The 20,327-nt window shown below is 66.2% G+C and overlaps 3 protein-coding genes across 6 annotated transcripts; 1 reads left to right on the forward strand and 2 right to left on the reverse strand.

Annotated features, from left to right (window-relative positions):
* Nucleotides 1-696: 696 nt before the first annotated feature.
* Nucleotides 697-5,238, reverse strand: ENGASE (endo-beta-N-acetylglucosaminidase). Of its 3 annotated transcripts, none has more exons than XM_069799475.1 (14): nt 5,023-5,238; nt 4,764-4,840; nt 4,428-4,629; nt 3,973-4,121; nt 3,724-3,881; nt 3,464-3,612; nt 3,116-3,281; nt 2,665-2,768; nt 2,330-2,442; nt 2,052-2,220; nt 1,668-1,822; nt 1,457-1,559; nt 1,249-1,363; nt 697-1,117 (listed from the first exon to the last, which is right to left on the reverse strand). In XM_069799475.1, the coding sequence occupies exons 1-14, from the start codon at nt 5,130-5,132 to the stop codon at nt 725-727; spliced, it is 2,163 nt and encodes a 720-aa protein (XP_069655576.1). In that variant the 5' UTR covers nt 5,133-5,238; the 3' UTR covers nt 697-724. The 3 variants fall into 3 exon arrangements, with proteins under 3 accessions (XP_069655576.1, XP_069655577.1, XP_069655578.1); XM_069799476.1 differs by having other exon boundaries at nt 2,052-2,224; nt 2,334-2,442; nt 5,023-5,231; XM_069799477.1 differs by lacking the exons at nt 2,330-2,442; nt 2,665-2,768 and having other exon boundaries at nt 2,052-2,224.
* Nucleotides 5,239-6,660: 1,422 nt separating this feature from the next.
* On the reverse strand, nt 6,661-12,678 carry C1QTNF1 (C1q and TNF related 1). Its single transcript, XM_069799497.1, is given in 6 exon segments — nt 6,661-8,096; nt 8,547-8,692; nt 8,812-8,968; nt 9,384-9,493; nt 12,397-12,456; nt 12,458-12,678. Coding segments are annotated over 6 exon segments (1,230 nt in total). The 5' UTR covers nt 12,664-12,678; the 3' UTR covers nt 6,661-7,545.
* On the forward strand, nt 12,296-17,287 carry CANT1 (calcium activated nucleotidase 1). 2 transcript variants are annotated; one of them, XM_069799496.1, is made up of 4 exons: nt 12,296-12,315; nt 15,200-15,839; nt 16,104-16,307; nt 16,755-17,287. In XM_069799496.1, exons 2-4 carry the CDS (start codon nt 15,221-15,223, stop codon nt 17,123-17,125), a joined length of 1,194 nt encoding a protein of 397 aa, XP_069655597.1. In that variant the 5' UTR covers nt 12,296-12,315; nt 15,200-15,220; the 3' UTR covers nt 17,126-17,287. The 2 variants fall into 2 exon arrangements, with proteins under 2 accessions (XP_069655597.1, XP_069655596.1); XM_069799495.1 differs by lacking the exon at nt 12,296-12,315 and adding an exon at nt 13,366-13,526.
* Nucleotides 17,288-20,327: the final 3,040 nt, after the last annotated feature.

Below are 20,327 nucleotides of genomic sequence, written 5' to 3' on the forward strand. Positions count from 1 at the left end.
CTTCATTTTTCAAACCGTCAGATAATTCATTTCAGAGCGAGTCCCCCACCGGAGGAGCAGCAGCTTAACTGCTGACATATTAATTTTCCTGACCAGGAGCCAGCATTGTTTGTGGGACCGGGGCCGGCGCTCGGAGGGAGCTGGGGCTGGGCGACCCTGCTGCGCGGCGCGCTCGCCTGCCTCCCTGCCTGCTAATTGCTTGCTCACCAGACTGTGAGAAAATAATTGCTGCTATAAATTTTCTCTCTTTCTCTGCATAAGATATCCAGGGGAGGCAGCATGGGCGCAGCCGCTGCCTGCCAGCCCTGGGGAGAGGGCAGCGCGGGCTAGATCCGTGGCGGACAGGCACAGCGGCTGCCCGCGCTGGGCTGCTCCTTCAGGGCTGAGTGCTGCAGCAGACCCGGTGCTGGCAGCTTCGCAACCGTGCCAGGCTGGTCCCGGAGGCGAGCAGATGTGGGGCTGAGGGGGTCTCAGAGCAGGCACCCCCAGCCTGGGTGCCCGCAGCTTGCAGGCAGCGAGGGTTGCAGGAGCTGGGGGGTCCCTGGCAGCCCAGTGGGCCCCCACGGTGAGGGCTGAGCCCAGCCACAGGTGGGAGAAGAGGGACCCACCGAACCAGGGTGATGAAATGCAGCCTCCACCCTCTAAGCCCCCTGCCTAGAGCCCACCCACCAGCACAGAGGAATGGGGACACCAGGCTGCACCATGCTTGCCTTTAATGCCCGTCTCAGCCGGTGCCATGGGCTGGCTCGGAATAGACCAGCACCAGCCGGCCCCAGCGGTCGGGGTCCACGGGCAGCTTGTCACGCAGCACTGGCTCCACCAGCAGCTCCAGCCGGCAGGACTGCCCGGCCGCCGGCCGTGGCACCACCAAGCCCACGGCACGGTACAGGCAGGCGTGCGCCAGCCCCAGCAGCTGCAGCGGCGTCTGGCCCTGGCGGCAACGGGCACCCTGGCTGAGGACGCGGAAGCAGCCGGCCTGGCCGGGCGGAAAGGTCCAGCGGAGGGTGACGCTGAGCGAGAGCTGCTCCTTCTCGGGGCCCTCCTGCCACCAGAGCTGCGAGGCCATCAGACTCTGCACTTGCGGCGGGGAAGCCGCCACACTGGCCGCATCCAGCACCTGTGGAGGGAACCGCAGGACCGTTGGGGCTGGGGGCAAGAGCAGCAGGCGCCCATCCACCCTCCCGGCGCAGGGCAGTGTGGGGCAGCACCGGGGCAGGTGGCTTCCAGCCGGCAGCGGTGGGCACTCACCCGGACCTCCCCGAGGAGGCAGGAGAAGGGTGTCTCCTGCGGGCTGGGCTGGTGGCGGGACACGAGCAGGGAGAGGTCTCGCAGGCTGCAGTCCTGCAGGTCCAGCTCGTAGCACCTGAGAGCGAAGTGGCAGAGCAGCCATGGTGCTGGGGAGGCCCCAGAATGCCCATGCCTGCCCACAGGCACCGGGTGACGGCAGGGCACTCACCGGCTGGTCCAGCCATGGGAGCCACGGTCACAGGCGGCAAGAAGCTTGGCGAGGCTGGGTGGTGGTGCCGGGAGGAACCGGGGGTGGTGCCGGCCATTGGGCTCTGCCAGAGGGAGCAGGGTTGGGGGGGCACAAGGGGCTGAGCTGGTCCCATGCCCCGCAGCGGGTGCTGACAGCGGAGAGCACAGTGGGGGGGGGGCAGGGTCCTCACCAGGCAGGGAGGTGACGTTGCCCTCGTGGCAGGTACCCGAGTCCCAGGTGGTGAGTTCCAGCGCAACTGCGACCTCATCAGCATGCGGCCCCTCCAGCTTGTAGAGTAGGGTCAGGAAGAGCTTGGGGGGCGCCGGCATCTGCAAAGAGAAAAGGCTGATGACCCCAGATCCACCCAGAGAGAGACAGAGAGAGAGAGGGGAGAGAAAGAGAAGATGCATCAGGTTAGGTCTGCTGGGCAGTATGGGCAGAGAGCCCCGTGGCACGCTCACCACGAGGCCCTGGGGCCACACGGCTCTGCCTGGGCCACGTGGGCCATGCCATGCCGGCATGGCGCCAGCCCAGCGCTGAGGGGGTGACAAGAGGGCTTCACTCCCCCACTCACCGGATGGCCATGCGCTCCTCGCTGGGGGAGATGGTCCCCTGCAGCCTCAGGGAGCTGCCCCCGCACCAGGCGTCCTGCAGGCAGCAGCTGGTGCTCAGCCTGCCCTCGTGCTCCATGTAGAGGGGCTGGATCTCCTGCGCGCTGAGGTCATACCAGGGCCCAGCCTCTTCTTCCTGCAGGAGAGGGCAAGCTGAGCCAGGCGGGAAGCCAGGAGCAGGGACCCCCCTGCCTAGCCCACCCCTGCCCAGCCAGAGCCAAGCTGAGACGTCACTCCACACCCACCTTCCCAGCCAGGAACCTGCTGGTCCCCATGCCCAGGCTGAAAGAGGTGGCGAGGGGCAGCGTGCAGATGCTGTGCGTGGGCAGGTACTCAGCCAGCAAGCTCCAGAACCTGGAGGAAAAGGCAGGTGTCTGAGCAGAGACCCCTGCTACGGCCGCTGCCCCAGCACGGCCGCCGGCATCACCTCAGCTGGGACAGAGCGGTGCCAGCTGGTCCTGTCTGGCAGCCATGGCCTCCCGGCAGCCCTGTCCCACTGCCCGGCAGCCCTCCCGGCCCTGGGGTGCTCCCAGCCCTGTCTCCCCCACGGCCCCTGCCCCACTAAGCCGCCCTCACTTGTTCTCATTGTGCAGGAAGTTTTCTGCCCCCAGGTGCTCGTAGACCCAGCCGGGAGCAAAGATGGCTGCGGAGAGGTCGTGCTGGCGGATCAGGCGCAGGGACTGCAGAGACGAGCGGTGAGCAGCACAGGCCGGGCCAGGAGGTCACCTTGTCACCTGTCCTGTCCCCACTTCCCCAGGTCCCACCGGCCCCATGATGGAGCAGGACAATGCCATGGGGATGTGCTGCGGCACCTCCTTCTCCAGGGACTGCAGCACGGGGATCCCCCAGCTGCCTCTCCATGCATGGCTGGCAACCCAGCAGCTCCAGGTTCCCCCATTCCTCACTGCTGCCTCCCTGGGTTAGCAGCCTGGCGTGGCACAGCACAGCTATCGGTGGGAGCTCAGAGCCCTGCACTCCACAGCAAGAGGCCCAGGGTCCCGCTCTGGCCTGGCCCTGGCGCACCCACCTTGTCAGTGTCGAAGCCACCACCGATCACATCCCCGCGGGCAAAGACGTCGACACCGACGTAGACGTCAGTGTGGCGCGGCCCAGCCAGCCCACGCGTGCGCTCCAGGTGCTCCTCCTTCCAGTTGTAGTTGGTGAACAGCCCATCGCAGGCGTCAAAGAACACCCTGGGGACGAGGGTCAGGGTGGCAGGGCAGACGCTGCAGCTGTCCCCGCAGACCACCCCATCGGGGGCTGTGCAGGCCATGCCCTGACCACCCACGAGTGCTGGGTTTGGGATGGGCTCGTGCCTGCCCCACCCAGGGCCGGTTTTGCTGGGGCAAGGTGGTGAGGCAGGGCCCGACCTCACCTATTCTCCTCATTCAGCTCGTTCTGCCATCTCAGTGCGCCATTCTGCAGGACACTGTCGTACCAGATCACCAGGCCCCCTGGCACGGCGCTGTGCACCTGCGCTGTCAAGTGCCGCAGGAAATGGGGCAGGTTCCTCACCGCTGCTGCCTGGCAAGAGAGAGCAGGGACAGGTGGGCATGGGGCGAGGACCCCCGTGTGGGAGCAGCACGAGGGCAGGGGAGGAGGCAGGGAGGCGGGCAGGGTGCAACCACGGCTCACACTCAGCGTGTTCTCCACGTTGACCAGCCAGCCATCAAAGCGGTAGTGCTGGGCGATACGGGCCAGCTGCTTGCTCACAGCGTGGTATGCCTCCTCCCCACCAGCCAGGAATGCCTCACACAGCTTCTCCCCGTCTGTCCACTCAGTGATGAATGTGCCTGGGGAGGTGGTGAGACCAGCATCAGCCGTGCGCCCCGGCAAACCCAGCATGCCCCTGGGGCTCCCCCTTGCAGCCAGCCTTGCCCTCACCCAGCACAGGGATGCCATTCCTGTGTGCCGCATTGGTCCAGCACACGGGTGGGATGGTGACGGTGTGGTGGCTAAAGTAGACGAAGATGTCAATGTACCGCCAGTGGTAGAAGACATAGGGGTTGTGTGTAGCTGAGCCCTGGATGAACCTGCAGCGGCAGAGAGGGAAGAGGGTTGGGCAATGCAGGATGGACACCAGCAGACGGCTGCGGGGCTGGGCAGGACCCTGACTCATGCCCCAGGAGCTGGGCAGAGCTGTGGCACCGAGCCACCCCCGTGGACCCTGGCTAGGGCTGGCCCAAGCAAGGTCGCCATGCTCTGGTGCCAAGAACCAAACCCCTCCATCCCTGCCTGCCTGTGGCCGAGCCGGCAGGAAACAAATCAAGAAGTGGAAGAGTTTTGGGGTTTGAGGTATTGAGCCCCGCTACCACATCTCCCCTCCGCCCAGCACGTACCTGTCCTCCAGGTACCCGCCGCGCATGTCATGGCACACCAGCGTCCGGGGCCTCTTGCTGCGGAGCGAGGGCTGGCGCTGCGCCAGCGGCACGGCGGAGACGTTGAAGTCGTCGTTGCTGTCCGGCTGCCAGGCCAGCAGCTCCTCCAGGCTGGACAAGAAGAAGCTGACGGGCTCCGTCGTCCTGGTGTCAAAGTGCCTCGCTGGGGCAGGTGGGGAGGGCGAGGATGGGGTCAGTGGGGAGCACTGCCCGCGTGGCTCGGCACCGGCACCGGCCCCGGCCCCGGCCCAGTGGGGACCCAGGGGTGCAGCGGGCACCCTCCCCGCGGTGCCTCACCTGGCAGGGGCTGCGGGCGGGCGTTGACGGTGTCGTGCAGGACGGTGGTTCCCCGGGGCTCCGCCGCCGGCTGGAAGCTGCCCGGTGATGGGGGTGGTGAGAGCCGGGCCAGGCCTCGGTGCTGGCCGGGCACCCGCCGCCGGGCCGGCCCGGGCCAGCACCGCGGCCAGCGCCCGCCGAGCCCCGGCCCGGATCCCGATCCCGGTCCCGATCCCGATCCCGATCCCGATCCCGCTCCCGCTCCCGGCCCGCCGCACACCTCCGCCTCCGCCGCCGGTCGGCCCGCTCCGTTTCCGCCTCCGCCGGCTCCTCCGCCCCGGGCCCGGCCCTCTTGCCGCGCCGCCCGGGCCCCTCCTGCGCCTCCGCCATGGCGCTGCCGCCGCCGCTGCCCGCGCTGACGGCGGCGCCGGCCCCGGCCCGGCCCGGCCCGGCTGTCCCGGAGGCGCGGCCCGCGGAGCTCCGCCCGCCCCGGCCCCGGCCCCGACCCCGGCCCCGGCCCCGGCCCCGGCCCCGGCGCCGGCCCCGGCGCCGGCCCCGGCTCCGCGCCGCCCCCAGCGCCCGGCCCGCCCCGGCCGCGCTCGGCGCCGCCTGGACCCGTGTGTCCTGGGCTGGGCCGTGTGTCCTGGGCTGGACTGCGTGTCCCGGGATGGGACGTGTGTCCTGGGATTGGGACGTGTGTCTTGGCATTGGGACGTGGGTCCTGGGATTGGGACATGTGTCCCAGGATGGGACGTGTGTCCTGGGATGGACTGTGTGTGTCCTGGGATTGGGACGCCTGTCCCAGGACGGGACATGTGTCCTGGGATGGGGCTGTGTGTCCTGGGATGAGCTGTGTATCCCAGGATTGGGATGCATGTCCCAGGATGGGACATGTGTCCTGGGATGGGCTGTGTGTCCTGGGATTGGGACGTGGGTCCTGGGATTGGGACATGTGTCCCAGGAAGGGATGTGTGTCCTGGGACTGGGACGCATGTCCCAGGATGGGACGTGTATCCTGAGATGGGCTGTGTGTCCTGGGATGGGGCCACATGTCCTGTGATGGCCTGTGTCCCAGGATGGCCTGTTCCCAGGATGGGACATGTGTGCTGGGATGTGACCTGTGTCCCAGAACAGGCCCTGCTGTGCAGACTGGGACAGAGCCAGTACCTGGGCCGGCGGCCGCGCCGCAGCAGGCAGCCCTCCCCTCCTGCCATGTGCCAGCAGCGCCGGCAGCCCCAGCTCTGCCTGCCGCCCGGGGGGCCGGGTGCTGCTGTGGGGCTTTGCCCCCACCATGGGGCTGAAATGGGGCCCTGGGCCGGCCATGGGCAGGGCAGCTGCCTCCATCCCCCCTGCAGGGTCCCTGGGGCCAGCCCCCCAGGGACAGCAGTGCTGGGGCCCTGGAGGCACTACCAGCCCTAAACAGCCTGACCAGCCTCACCTGACACACCCCCCCCCATGGGGCCAGGGCACTATTTAAGCTCAGCCCTGCTGTATTAGCAAGGATGCTGGTCTCCATTTGCAGCTCTGCTCTGCCTGGCCACAGACTCACTGATCCAGACCCCAACCACCGGCTTCCCATCTTGATGTCAGACCTGCTTCATCACTGTGGATGTGCCAGCTGATCTGGACTCTTGGTAAACCCAGCCACCACCCCAAGCCTGCCCTGCTCGCAGGCTGACTGCTCTGTTACTGCTCCCAGCTCTGAGGCCCTTAGGGAGCAGCTGGCGCTTGCAGAGCCTTGCTCAGGTCCCCCTGGCTCTCCAGGGGTGGTCTGCCCTTCCCTTTCCACCACCAGCTTGGCAGCACCGTGCCAGCCCATGGCTCTCAGGGAGCCCCTGCACTCTGGGATTGGGAACCTGCCCTGAGCTGCTTGAGGGTCCCGCACGCACAAAGCAAGAGGATGCACTGGAAATGTGAGTAGGACTTGAAATTGTGGGGTGTTTAATGTGGTCACAAGCTGTACAGAGGGCGGGTAGCAGTACGCTGCCCTGAGCCCCCACTCTGCTATTGCATCTACAAAAATACGAAGCCTGGCCAGCAGATAATCTAACTGAAGAGGAAGCAGCTAAGACCAAAGGCCCCGCACCCAGGGCTGCCGGTGGGGAGCCAGCCCCTCCTCGGCAGTGTTGGCACCGAGTAGAGGCTGCAGTGGGGGGGAACTGTGATGGGGACTTGCAGAGGGGAACTGATGCAATCTGCTTCCCCATGGGAGCATTTGGGGAAAGTGTCAGCCTGGAGGGTACCCAGCACCATGCTGCACCATCCACGCTGTTGGGACCCAGCTCTGCAGAAGGGAGGAGGGACCCTTAGTGGTTTTATTGCCTTTACTGCTGGATGCTGAACACCATCTGCCCTTTTCCAGGAGAAGGAGGCTGCAGAGCATGGCACAGTGCAAGCGGGGCAAGGGAGGAACACAGTGCATGTGTCTGCACTGCCTCACACCAGGGTACTGGCAGTCAAACCTGTTCAGCTGGTGCCACGAATGCCTGTTCCCCAGCAAACCTAGCTCTGAAGCAGACACAGGTGGGGATGAGCTCCCTACTTGCCCCAGGTAAGTGGCCACTGCCCAGGTTACAAATGCAGCAGAGGCTGGAAATGGCTTCAACTCCTCCAGGTGCATCCAATTGGCCTCGAGGAGCTGGATGTGGGGGTATTCACACACTTGCACAGCTGCTGGGGGTAGTGGCATGTAAAAGGGCTAACAGCTTAATGGCAGGACACATGCCCAGGGTGAGAGGGTGGCAGGGGCTCCTTGGACACCTCCCCCAGGGGAGGAGGAGGAGGAGCAGGGTGGACCAGGTGCTCAGGGGTCCCCGCTGTATTTGATGAGGTGGCCACTGAAGGTGATGTAAGTGTCGTACTCATCGCTGAAGACGGCGTTCTCCCGCTCACCCTTGTAGAGCCGCACCCAGACCTCATCCTGCTCCTGCAGCTCCAGCATGACGCTTTGGCTCTGCATGATGCTGCGGTCGCTCACCTGGGCGTAGAGGATCACCACCTCCACCCCATTGCGCATGATGTGCAGGTATGTCTCCTTCTGGTTCCAGGTGTGCACGTTGAGGCTGAAGTAGTAGATCCCGGGGACATAGCAGTAAAACTTGCCCGTGAACATGTTGAAGTGGTCGTAGAGGTTGACAAACTCCGTGTCAAAGATGAGTGTCTGGTAGTAGTCGTTGCTGTGCAAGGGTTTCTTGCGGCCCACCGAGAAGGCAGCATAGTGGCTTTTGCAGCGCTCCCCTGGGGCGCCCACGCTGCCCTTCTGTCCCTTGGGCCCTGCATGGCCCCTGCTGCCGGCCACCCCTGTCTTGCCAAACTTGCCCTGCATGCCTCGCTCGCCGCGGTCCCCCTTCTCACCTGGGCAAAGCAGGAGGGACAGTTGTGCTGTCAGGGGCAGGTGCCACCTCTAAATCCAGTGCCCTGGAAGCCCCTTTTGTCTGACAGAAAGGGATGGAGACAACAGCAAATGCTCCCAGCCCCTGCCCCCTCCCTGGGCTCTGATTCTGCTTCCAAAGCTGCTGCCCAGAGGCCACCAGAGCAGAAGCAGCTCATGCCCAGGAATGTCTCCTGCCCACTGCCCCTCTGCCTGTGCAGGGTGCTGGACTGCAGGCACCAGCTCTGGCTTCTCACTCCCAGTTTGTGCGAGACTGGCATCCCAGAGAGCTGGCACTGGGAGCCTGGCTTTGCGCTGGCCCTGGGGTGATGCTGGCAGACCAGGCAGACTGGTGGTGCCCAGCGGCATGGGGTACCCGGGCTGCAGGTTCGGCTGTGGGCAGTGCCGCAGCACGGGATCCTGCCAGCCCTCACCTTTCAGGATGGTCATGTTGATTTGAGGCAGGGGCTGGTACTGGGGGTAGGAGAAGTGCTGGTCGGGTGGCTCGCAGCAGCGAACGCAGCGGGGCCGCGGGGGCAGCCCCTCCTGGGCACTGCTGGCTTCCTGCTCCCGTATGGCCCTGGGGAGGGCAGAAAGCAAAGCACAACAGGGAGCTACGGGTGGGGGCCAGGGCCCTTTGCGGTGCCAGGACTGCCCTGGCCCTGGCTGCAAAACACCCTGGCCCAGGGGTCCCCTCACCTGGCAGCATGGTGCTGGGATGGTGCCCCCTCGGGGTCTGTCTGCAAACGCCTGTCAGGGCTGGGGGTAGTCTGGCTCACCACAGCGGAGGGCAGCAGCAGGCAGGAAAGCAGCAGGACACGGAGCACCCAAAGCCCCTCCATGCTGTGGCAGTGCCCTGTGAGATGCCAGGGATGGCTGAGGGGGATAGCAAGGCCTGGCAGAGCCAGGAGTTGCAGAGATGCCTGGCTGTGCCAGCCTGGCTGTGCCCTGTGCTGTCCTCAGGACAGGACCTGGTGCACCATGCAGCCCCAGGCAGGGCACAGCTGTATTTCCAGCCCCAAAAGGCTACCCTTGCAGCAGCCCTTCTGCAGCAGAGCCCACAGCATAGGTACATGTGTCTCTTGCAGCTGCAGGGACCATCTGTACCTGAACAGCTGCTTTTAGGTGGGCCGTGTGCCTTGGTGATGCTCCAGTGAGCAGCCTGGGAGACCCGCATTTGGGGCAGTGGAGGGGCTCCGGGCTCGCCAACAAGCTGGGAGCTGGGGCTATGCAACTCCCAGAGCCTTGGCATGCATGGAAGAGGGAATTACCTGGGAAGCCAAGGGTGGAATGGAGCAGCAGCTTCTGGCTGACTGTCCAAGCCCTGGGCGATGCACTGCTGCTCCTACTCAGCCTGGATTCAGCTGCCTCCCATGGATACCTAAAAGTGGCAACTCAGGGTGTCAGCACCTGAAAAAAATTACAGGCAGCTCCAGATGCCATGGGGCAAATGCTGGGGTGCAGCCCTGTCTGTTGTGGGAGGCCCTAGCCCTGCCTGGGAAGGGTGTCTGCATCCCTCCTCCTGCCCCAGACCGTGCAAGGATGCCTGCAGCACAGGCTGCCCAGACCCCGTGAAAGGGGCTCCTGTGCCCCAGGAGCTGCCAGCCTTCAGTCTGAGAGTTTGCAAAGAGACAAGACCCACTTCTCTGGAGACACGGGTGTGGGCTGGCAGCCCCAGCTGCGAGCTAGCTGCCATGGGGAGAAACCTTCCTGGGAACCCACACCCTGTGTGGGGCCAAAGCTAATATTTGCAGTAGCCGGTGGCACCATGGCACAACCTGGGCAGCTCTGCTGCCCTTCCCTGCCTTATCACAGCTGTGCCCACTGGAGGCATGGGGCTGGGCCCACAGCACCTTGCCCCGAAGGCACCAGGACAGCCATGGTCAAACACATGTGCAGCACCGCCCAGCTGTTTGGCATCCTGCAGCAGCAGGGTCCGAGGTGGGGCTGGGCCATGACTGGACAGGCACAGGGCTGCAGGTGTGGGCTGCCTGGTCCCACACCCTGCCATGCTGGGGCCTTGCAGCGCTGGGAAAGGCTGTTTGCCAGGCTCTTGTCTCCATCAGGTGCCTTCCCGAAGGGGTATGGCCTTTGCCTTTCTCCCCTCCCCAAACACTGTCCCTCCCTGCACTGACTGGCCATGCTCCACAGGATGGATGGGATCCTTTGCCGGGATCCCAGAGCGCCTGCCCAAGGTGCAAAGGGCCCTGCACAGCCCTGCGTCCTGGAGGTGGGCCAGACCATGGGGAAGTATTTTGGGGCCAAATCCTGTTGTTTTGGTGAATGTCTGCTCTCTGAGCACTGGGTCCCCAATCAGTGATTGCCAGGCTGGGCCAGCCTGTGGGCAGGCTATTACAGTTGTCCCCCGAGCATGGGGGCTGGTGGGGTCCAGGGACCGGGTGGCTGTGCTCCATGCTCCGGCAGCGGGTGCGGAGGGTGTTCGAGGCCAGGGTGGATGCCTGGCTTATGAGTCACCTTTGCTGGGGCCAGGAAGGGGCGGAGGAATGGGGAAAGGCTCCCAAGGGCTTTCCTGCTGCTCACACCCTCCGTAAAGGGTCTGTCCCCTCACGTGCTTCCTGGGTGCCTATGTACCCCTGTCTCTGTCCCCCCTGCCTCTCACCCCATTATCTCGGCCCATGTCCCACTGGTGCTGCTGGGTATGGGGAGAGGCAGGGCTGTGGGCACCGCATGCGGGCAGCCTGGCGCCGCATCCTCCCTGCCTGCGCCCTGGCCTGGTGCCTGCCCATGCTCAGCTCTGCGGGCAGGGGAAAAGCAGATCCATGGATAGAAGCACAGAGGAGGCCAGTCAGGGGCTTGTGAGCAGATATCATCCAGGGCAGCCTTGGCCCTGGCTCTCCGCACCCTGTTTGGCCTCTGGCTGTGCCAGCCACATGCCAGTGAGCATGGCATGCAGCCCACCAGGGTTTCGGGAAGCCCGTGGTTTTCCCTCAGCTCTGGGACCATCAAACCAGATGTTCTCCTGGGACCTGAAGCAGGCTCAACCCTGGGCAAAAAGCAGCTTCACAGGGAACTGCTCCATGAGGAGAAGAAATCCTTCACCAGGAAATTCTGACTGAGAAAGGCAGTGTGCTTCCCAGGCTGTCGTAGGGCTGGAAATGGAGGCGAGCATGCTGTGCATGCTCAGCGCCATTGGCAGCACGGTGCACCCACCAGTAGCGTGCAGGGCTTGCCGGGGCCCCTGAGTGTGTGTTTCCCCCTGCACCCTGCAGGCGCGCTGGGCGGGAAGTGCCCGCGTACGCATGGGCATATACCGTCCCGCTGAAGGGACGCTGTTTTTCCTGTTAGGGTTGGATGCTCTCCAGGAGCAGTTTGGAGATTTAAATTCAGTGGCTGCTAAAGCCTTAGGACTGCAAGTCAAAACGTCCTGAAATACATTCCAGGCAGCGATGAAGACCAGGATGAAACAAGAGCAAACCCTGGGAGAGGGAGGAGGGGGCTCAGAGCGGCAGGGGCTGTGTGGAGGCAGCAGGACCTGCACACCCACCTCACCCTCCCTGCTTAGGGGGGTAGATGCAGCCCTCCCTGAGCTGCAGCAGCCAGAGCTGGGATGCCTCTGGGGTTGTGCTGGTGGGATAGCTCCCCCCACTTTTTGCTGCAGCAGCTGGAATGGCTGCAGAGCCGTTTGCACCCCTGGAGCAGTGCAGACCCTGTGGGCAGCCGGGTGGGAGCTGCACGGGGCAGCTGTGGTAAAGGACCAGCAGGGTGGTTGCAGCCCTCCAGCTCCCACGGCACCCAGCAGCACCAGCCAGATGTTGTGCTGGGGACCCCAGCAGACACCGTTCCCCCCCCAGACATGCCCAGGGGTGGCCCAGCCCTGGGTTTGACATGCTCATGGGGACTGGCTTTTTGGGCACACGGCTGAGGCAGGGCTGGGGGACTCGCAGTGGATCTGTGCAGGGTCAAGCCGGCGCTGCAGGCTCCAGCAGTAACCCTCTCCCAGTGACTGTCCTCCTGGAGCTGCTGTGAGTCGGGCTGTGAGGTTCAGCCCTGCGCTCCCCACCGCCCCGTTTTCGGGCAGGGCAGGGGCCTCACTCAACTGGTCGGACTAGGGGCGGGGGGGGACACCAGTCCCCCTCACTGGATGTGCCCCAGGGCACCCATGCGCCTGGTAAGGCAGAGCTGCCTCCTGGGTGAATCCGTATCGATGCCGCAACGCCCGTCGCCGGCAGCACCCGCAGATGGGTATGCAACAAGGTGCAGTGCTGGGGTGCCGGTCCCCAGGCCTGCAGCCCCCCCCCCCCCCCAAACCTGCCCCCCACCTACCTCTGGGGCAGGGCTGTTCCCTCCCGGCGCTGCCTTTCCTTCCCTAGAGCATCCCCCCGTGCTGCCCTGCCAGCCCCCGGGCGCGGGGCAGAGCCTGCCCGGGACGGATCGGCTGCTGCCTCCCGCTCCAGCTGCCTCTTCTCCCTCGGCCTGGGCGGAAATGCACTTTCTAGAAAGTAAAGGAGGCAGCGGAGGAGCGGGACGAGGCGCGCAGCCCTCCCACTGCCAGATGTGAGCCCGGCAGCGCGGGCGGCCGGCGTTAACCATGTGTGCTCCCGGCGCCTGCCAGCACCGGGCCCGCGGCCATGACCGTCGCTGGCCTGAGGTCAGGGAACGGGGGCGGCACGTGCCAGGGGCTTCACTGGTGTCAGTGTGCGTGGGGGCTGGGACCCCGGCGGCTGCAGCAGTGCCCCGGGGCAGGACCCTGCCCCACACCGGGAGACCCGCCGGCCGTTCCCCAGCCCCGGGGGCACTGGAGCCTGCCCAGCCCCGACCGGGGACGGGCCTTTCACGGGCGGCTGCTGGCAGCCAGACGCGCACGGGTGTCCCACGGTGCTGGGCAGGATCTGTCCCCGCTCCCCGCACACCAAGTGGCGGGAGGGACACGGGGCGCGTCCAGGCCAGTGCTGGCGCGGTAGAAGAAGCTGCGGGCAGGGGCCAGCCTGCACCGGGGGCTGCACCGGGGTCGTGCCCACCGGACAGCCGGGCTGGGCCCACCCGGAGGGCTGGGCCCACCAGGGGGGCTGGGCCCACCCCGGGGGCAGGGCCGCCTCCCTCCCCCGCAGTGCGGCTCCCCGTCGCTGGGCTCCAACTGCCCGTGCGTGGGTTGGGGTGTGTGGGGGGGTGTCGGCTCCGGTCGGGGCTGGCCAGGCCCGGTTCGGGGGCGGAGCAGGCCGCGGGGCGGACTGCAGCTCCCAGCATCCCCCGCGGCGCGGCTGGGGAGGGTGTGCAATAGGGGCGGTGGCGCGCGGGGGCTGCTGGGAGTTGTAGTTCCCGCCGAGGCCGTTTGGCCACTGCCGGCTGCCGTGGCGGTGCGCGGGGCCTGCCGGGAGCTGTAGGCGGCGGCGGCGGCGGCGGCGGCTGCGCGCGGCGGCGGGGGAGGCGGGCGGCTGCGCTCGGGCGGCGCCGCGGTGAGCGGGGACAGCGGGGCGGGGGGCGCGGGGCGCGCCCTGGGGCCCTAAAGCCGGGCCGGGCCTGCAGCACGGGGGTCCCCGCCGGGCTGGGGCGGGAGCACCGCGGGCCCCGAGCACCCTGCTCGGGCGGGAGCATCGGGGTCCCCGGGGCTGTGCCCCGGGGCGGAGGGTGCCGGCGGCGCGGAGGCCCTCAAGGCCCCGCTCAGGCCGCCTTCCCGGCGGCTCGCTCGGGGAGGGGGCTCGGGGGTCCTCAAGGGCGGGCCCGGCGGAGTCGAGGGGGTCCCCGTGACCGTGCCCAGGGGGGTGGTTCCCCCCGTGTCCATGGTCGGGGGGGGGGGGTCCCGTAGCGGTGCTCAGGGCAGGTGCTGGGGTCCCTACGGCCGCGGCGGGGGCCAGTGCACCGAGCGGCGTCCCCGGGGCCCTGCCGAGGGCGATGCTCGGGGGTCCCGGCAGGACGGAGTGGGTGCTCTCTCCCCGCGGGGTCCATCCCCTGCCACAGCGGGGCCCCGGGGCGAGCAGCCGTCCCTCACGGGCTCTCCCGTGTCCCGGCCGCGGCCCGGAGCACACCCGCCTGCCCGGGGCTCGGCCCCCCACGCTCAATGCAGCCTCTGTTCACACCTCGGGCTGCTGAAAGGCACATTGAGAGCCCCGCGGCACGGCCGCCTGCGGGGAGCACGGCCCCGTGCCCAGTACCAGGCCCGGGGCCCCACCACGGCCAGTGATGGGCCCTTTGGGGACAGCGCTGGGCTGGCAGCTGTCCTCTGCCCTGCCCCGGGCTGGGGGTCCTTGCCCCATGCTGCGTGGCACGGGGTGAGAGCGGGTGGTGTTGGGGAAGCTTCCAGTCCCGGGGGGCTGCTTGCTCCCTGCACCACCTGGAGCGCCCGTCTGCAGGAGCGCAGGGAGCTGCAGCGTCCCCTGCGCTGCACAGAGGGAGGTGGTAGGGAGAGGCACTGCCGGTGCCCTGGCACTGCGGGTGGGCACAGCCCGGGGTGGGCTGAAGGTACCCACCTGCGAGTCCTGCCCAGAGGAGATGCTATGACCGTGGGCAGGCCTGGCAGGGGTGGGGGGGGGTGCTGCGACTTTAAGGCTGGGCAGGTCAGGGTATTTGTCCCTTGGACCCAGGCAATGCGCTTCCTGCTCAGACGTTGGCATCCTGCTCGGGCGGAGCTGCCACGTGTCTCCCGGTATCCCTGTGGGACCTGGGGACATGCTCGCCGCTCGCTAGCCAGACCCTGCTCCGGAGACAGCAAGGGTCGTCCTTGCTGCTGGAAGGGAACCTCCTTCGTCCTGGGCCTGTGCGGGGATGCTGCTCAGCAGGACACCCCAACATAGGTTCCAGGGGCTCAGCCTGGGCCAGGGTGCCTCAACTCTCTGCCTGGGCTGCTGCGGACCCTGGGGCAGGTAGAGGTGCTGAGCAGGTTGTGCATGCCTGCCAACATACCAGGGCTTGTTCTGGTCTGGGAGTACAGAGGGGGGTTCAGAAGGGGCTGAGAGTGGCTCTAGCAGCAAAGCAGCCCCCTTGGCGTGCTGGCTCTTCCCTGTGCAAGACGGCAGCACCGAGGGGATGGGCCCCCTCGTCTCTACCTCATAGCTGTGCCCTGCTGCCCCCCGAGCTCAGTGCAGCGCCAGGCTCCAGCTCTCTGACCTGTTCTTCCCCTCTTTGCCACCAGGTTCTCCTCGCCCCCAGTCTGATGCCCGTCCCGCCCTGCCATGAGTCTATGAGCCCCCTCCGGATCAGCGTGGGTGGCTTGCCTGTCCTCGCGTCCATGACCAAGGGTGCTGACCCCCGCTTCCGACTGCGCTGGAAGGCCATCGTGCTGTCGTCAGCCTGCGTGGGGTTTGTGCTGCTGCTTTTCTGCCTGCACCGGTCCTCCCCGGCACGGCCCATCCCTCCCAATCCTCGTAACTGGCAGCTCAGCCTGCAGGCAGGGGACCGCTACAATGACACCTACCCACTGTCCCCACCTCAGAGAAACCCCGAGGGTGTGCGCTATCGCATTGGAGTCATTGCGGACCTGGATACGCAGTCCCGGGGCTCTGAGGAGCACACCTGGTTCAGTTACCTGAAGAAGGGCTACCTCGTGCTGTCGGACAGCGGGGACAGCGTGACAGTGGAGTGGGACAAAGATGAGAGCGTGCTACAGTCCCACCTGGCTGAGAAGGGCAGGGGCATGGAGCTCTCCGAGCTGGTCGTCTTCAACGGGAAGCTGTACACTGTGGACGACCGGACAGGAGTGGTCTACCAGATTGAGGGCAACAAGGTGGTGCCCTGGGTGATCCTCCCGGACGGGGACGGCACAGTGGGTAAAGGTGAGCTCCCCCGTCCCGCCCCGCAGATGCAGAGCAGTGAAGCCTTTGGCTTTTTGTGGTTCGCTGGGGTGGGGTGCACCTTTTCTGTGACCCTGTAAGCCCAGCTGGGCCTGGGGCAATTCCTGCCCAGGGACTGGCTGGCTGCATGGGGGAAGGCTGTGCCCAGCACTGGGCCATCTGGGGAGTGGCGGTCAGGGGAGTGGGAACCGGTGTGATGTCTGTGTCCTGGCCAAGCCCCAGCTCATGCCGCTCTCTCCACTGCAGGCTTCAAGGCAGAGTGGCTGGCGGTGAAGGACGAGCACCTCTATGTAGGGGGACTGGGCAAGGAGTGGACGACGACGACAGGGGAGGTGGTGAACGAGAACCCCGAGTGGGTGAAGGTCATTGGCTACAAGGGTGACGTCGGCCATGAGAACTGGGTGGCGAACTACAACGCGCTGAGGGCTGCAGCGGGGATCCGCCCCCCAGGTACTGATCGAGGCTTCCTCCTGCCACCCTATGTCCCATACCCTCTGCGGGCTCTGGGGCTGAGGTCTCCCTACCCGTAGCTACTGGGACTGGTGTGAGATTTAAAGGACGCTGGAGGCCACAGACCTCCCCCTGTCCTGGCAGAGAGGCCATAGCCTGCCCTGGCCAGTTTTCTCCCCTTTCTGAGCCATGAGCAGCTCGAGGGTGGCTTAGCCAGTGGGCAAAGGAGGTCGTGCCAGGGTGCCCCTGCCCGGCTCTGGGGGGGACTGGGGGAGCTGCTGCACAGACAGTGGGGCAGGAGGAGGCGGAAACGTTCGCAGCAGTGGTTGCCTGTGCGGGGCTGCGACCTCCCCGGCTGCGGCGCCTTTTGGAGCGGGGAAGAGTCCTGCCCCAGCCTGGCAGGTGCCCCATTTGCCCCGTGCCGTCAGACACTGCTCCCTGCCGCAGGTTACCTGATCCATGAGTCAGCCTCCTGGAGCGACACCCTGCAGCGCTGGTTCTTCCTGCCGCGCCGCGCCAGCCACGAGCGATACAACGAGAAGGCGGACGAGCGGCGAGGCACCAACCTGCTGCTGAGCTCCACCCAGGACTTCGGGGATGTGACGGTGGGACGTGTGGGCGAAGTGGTCCCCACCCATGGCTTCTCCTCCTTCAAGTTCATCCCGGACACAGACGACCAGATCATCGTGGCGCTGAAATCAGAAGAGGACAACGGCAAGATCGCCAGCTACATCATGGCCTTCACGCTGGACGGGCGCTTCCTCCTGCCAGAGACCAGGATTGGGAGCGTGAAATACGAGGGCATTGAGTTTATTTAACCGACTTTTGCACTGGACTGGAGGGGTGAGGGAGGCCGAGGGGTGCTGGGGCAGGCCCTGCCAGCATGCTCCTAGCCGGGCGCTCTGCCGAGGGATGCTGGGCAGCGCTCCCAGCTCTGTAGTTGGCCTTGGCGTCTCCTGTAAAGTGTTGGCTCTGCTGCAGCAGGCGTGGTGCGAGTGTTTCGGCAGTGGCACCTGGTGGCAAGGGACTGCCACCACAGGGTGCTGCAAGCCCCAGCCCAGGAGACAGATGGTGAAGTCCCCTTGCGCCAGTTCCCCGGGCAGGCCCCGCACTGCAGCCATTAGTGTCCAGCCCTTAATTGCGACAGAAACCCTCTGTGCAAGTCAGTGGTTCTGGTGACATCCAGGCTCCGGTTTTGCAGCCGAGGAGGAGCCTGAGCCCGTGCTCTGCCTTGTGTCCCGCCATGCTGCGGTGCTCCCCGGGTGGAGGAGCGGGTGTCCAGCTGGAGCAGTGGGCCTGTCCTGGGGCCACCCTGCAGGAGAACCTCTGATCCATGTCCTCAGCACCTGACTGGGAATGTACCGGAGACGTGGGGACAATCATCCCTATGGGGAGGAGCATCCTTGAGGGCATGACTGCCAGGATCCTGCCCCGTTCCTGATCTTCCTGGGGTCAGGGTGACTAGGGGTGATGGGGCCACAGCAGGGCGTCACAGCCGGGGCAGGCGAGGGCTGTCTACGATGTCATAGCCATGGGGGATTTCATCACACTTTTTCCCCAGAAGCTGGTCTTCCTTCCCTTTTCCCGTAAGCTGGGTGAGTGGGCGGCTGGGGTGACGAACAGCCCTGAGCACTGGGGAAAGTCTCACGTGGGAGGGGACTGCGGCAGTGTCCCTCTGCCCCGGTCACTGAGGGGGACGCAGCATTACCCACACTTCCAGTAGCACCAGGGAAGAGGCTTTTAGTGGCCTCAAGCACCGGCAGCCAGGGCCACTCCTGGCGCTGCTGTACCAGCACAGCGGCTCTGCTGGCGGGACTGGGGGAAGTGAGTGTGGCCCCAAGTGACTGATGGGGTCAACAGCTGTGGCCGGGTGTAAAGTGGGCACATCCCTGTGCTTGGCCCCACGCCATTCCCAGCTGCAGGTCTAGGAGGTACATGGCTTGCTGGCCATGTATCTTCTCCCAGCTCTGGCTGTGCATGGCTCAGGCCCTGGCAGTGCCTCTAGACCCAGAGCTGTCAGCTCCAGGAAGAGCCGGGACCTGGACAGAAGCCGCCGGGAGCTGGCGGCCCACGCCTGCTCCGAGGGCTGCCGTACTCGGCACAGGAGGGAGAGCCAGAAGCACCAGCTTGGCTTCCCAAGGCCGGAAGCAGCTGGGAAGTGTTCGCAGCAGCCCCAGGCTTTTCTGGCCAGGGAGCCCTTCCCGAGCTCGCCAGCGGTGTTGTGAAATCGCAGCAGCAGCCTGTGGCCCCCCAGGAGGAACTTGCACACGTCTCAGGATCCAAAAGTGCGAAACATGGGCATCTGCAGGCCCCCAGGGCCTCTTCCCCACCCCGCTAACTGCAAGAATTGCAGCTCCTGGCCTGGCCTACGCTCCCCCAGCTCAGCCGAGCCCCTGTCCCAGTTTGCAGGGCAGCACAGCTTCACACCAGCCACCAGCGAGGCACTGGGGCCAGTGTTTAGCTCTGCGGTGCACCCCAGTTTGGCAGGGGAGAGCTGCAGGCACAGGGCAGCTGGCGGGAGATGATGCGATGGCGGTGCCAGGACCTTCCGCAACCCTGGCTGCAGGAGTGGGACCTCCTTCCCCCTGGAGCTGGGCTGTGGTCCAGGGTCCCCCAGGAATGCGTCCAATGCGATGTCAGGGCGACCTTGCGGCAGCCCTGGGTGCCTGTGGGAATGCTGCCAGCAGAGCTGCTGTCAGAGGGACCCAGTGTGGGTGGGAGCAGGCAGAAGTGCAGCTTGATAAGTGGCTGCCTTGTAGCTCCGGGCAGAAGCCCCCAGCTGACACCAAAACATGTTTGGGCCGTCTGGGTGTCTCCCTTTGGCTGGGGGTCCCTGTTAACACCCTTCCCCTCGGGCAGCTCTGCCAGCAGGCAGGGCATCAGAGAGCTGGGACCGGCTGCTGCGGTTCAGGGGGGGCCTTGGGCCCCCTGTGCCTCCCAGCTGCCCCACTTCGGGGACCAGCTGTGCTTGGGGGAGGAGGGGGCCTGCTGATGCAGTGGTGGGCTGTGGTTGGGTGGGAGCACCCTTGGTGCAGAGAGCTGGTGGGGATGGGGGCCCTCCCGAGAGCCCAGCCAGGCTGGCCCCCCCCACCCCTGTTTACAGTGTCAGGCACCTCTGCAAGCCGAGTGAGGAGCGCGTACGAGGCTGGACACGTGTTTTCGTTTAGCCCAGACAATGACTCACGCCGGCGCTGGGCTGCGAGCGGACACGCTCATCTCCTCTGCGGGGCAGCTCTGCCCCAGGCACAGACCCATCCCCAGTGCTGTGGGCAGAGCTGGCCTCGCCAGGGCACGTGGCCTCTGGGGCCGTGCAGCACCCAGGCCAGTGCACCCAGGGTGCGTCCCCAGCCCACGCTGGGCGCCAGCTGGCATGGGCCACGTCGGCCACTTTGCCTTCGCCTATGCTTCACTTGGCACAGCCTCTCCTGGCCTCGCTCGCCCTCCTGGCCTGGGGCCGGTGGCTCCACAGCACCTGTTTTGGCCCTAGGGCTGTCCCGGTGGCTGTCCTTGCTGTGTGGCCCCTTCTTGTCCCCTGGGCTTAGCCAGGCAGGGAGCTCTGCACCCCGCTGGAAAGTGGGGCCTCCCCGTACCATGGCCCCCTGTGCCTCCAGACCATCCCACCGGCTGCCCTGTCTGCCCACACCAGCCCTTTTCCTAGCAATCTGGCTGGACCCCATCTCCCCCCTCCTTGTGCAGGCAGGATATAAGGGGCCTGGGAGGCTGCCAGGGCCCGGGGGCAGCAGTGCGGTGTGGGCAGCAGGACCGTCAGCCCCTGCCTCACCACAAACACGACTGGGCTGAAGCATCTCCGGGCCCCCAGACCCTCAGATCCACAGTGCCTTCGGAGCAGCGCAAGTGCCCAGCAGCACCAGGGTGTGCGGCAGCACCCCGCACCTTGGGCAGCTGGGCCGGCAGGACTCCTGGTGACTGCTGCCAAAGCATCTGCAAACTATGTGCCCCGCAGTGGGGTTGGGGATCTGGAGCCCCAGCTCCAGGTTTCATGCAACTTCCCAGCGCTGT

This window comes from Haliaeetus albicilla, chromosome 12 (assembly GCF_947461875.1).
Source record: "Haliaeetus albicilla chromosome 12, bHalAlb1.1, whole genome shotgun sequence".
In the NCBI taxonomy this organism is placed as follows: Eukaryota; Metazoa; Chordata; class Aves; order Accipitriformes; family Accipitridae; genus Haliaeetus; species Haliaeetus albicilla.

Bases quoted from the DNA above. Each gene is read 5' to 3' on its own strand.
- ENGASE (XM_069799475.1), bottom strand. From the start codon at position 5,132: ATGGCGGAGGCGCAGGAGGGGCCCGGGCGGCGCGGCAAGAGGGCCGGG. The intron at 2,221-2,329 runs GTGTGGAGTGAC...TCCTGCAGGAAG, and splicing joins GTTCCTGGCTGGGAAGGTGG to AAGAGGCTGGGCCCTGGTAT. The intron at 1,364-1,456 runs GTGAGTGCCCTG...CTTCGCTCTCAG, and splicing joins TCCCATGGCTGGACCAGCCG to GTGCTACGAGCTGGACCTGC.
- CANT1 (XM_069799496.1), top strand. From the start codon at position 15,221: ATGCCCGTCCCGCCCTGCCATGAGTCTATGAGCCCCCTCCGGATCAGC. The intron at 15,840-16,103 runs GTGAGCTCCCCC...TCTCCACTGCAG, and splicing joins GGACGGCACAGTGGGTAAAG to GCTTCAAGGCAGAGTGGCTG. The intron at 16,308-16,754 runs GTACTGATCGAG...TCCCTGCCGCAG, and splicing joins AGCGGGGATCCGCCCCCCAG to GTTACCTGATCCATGAGTCA.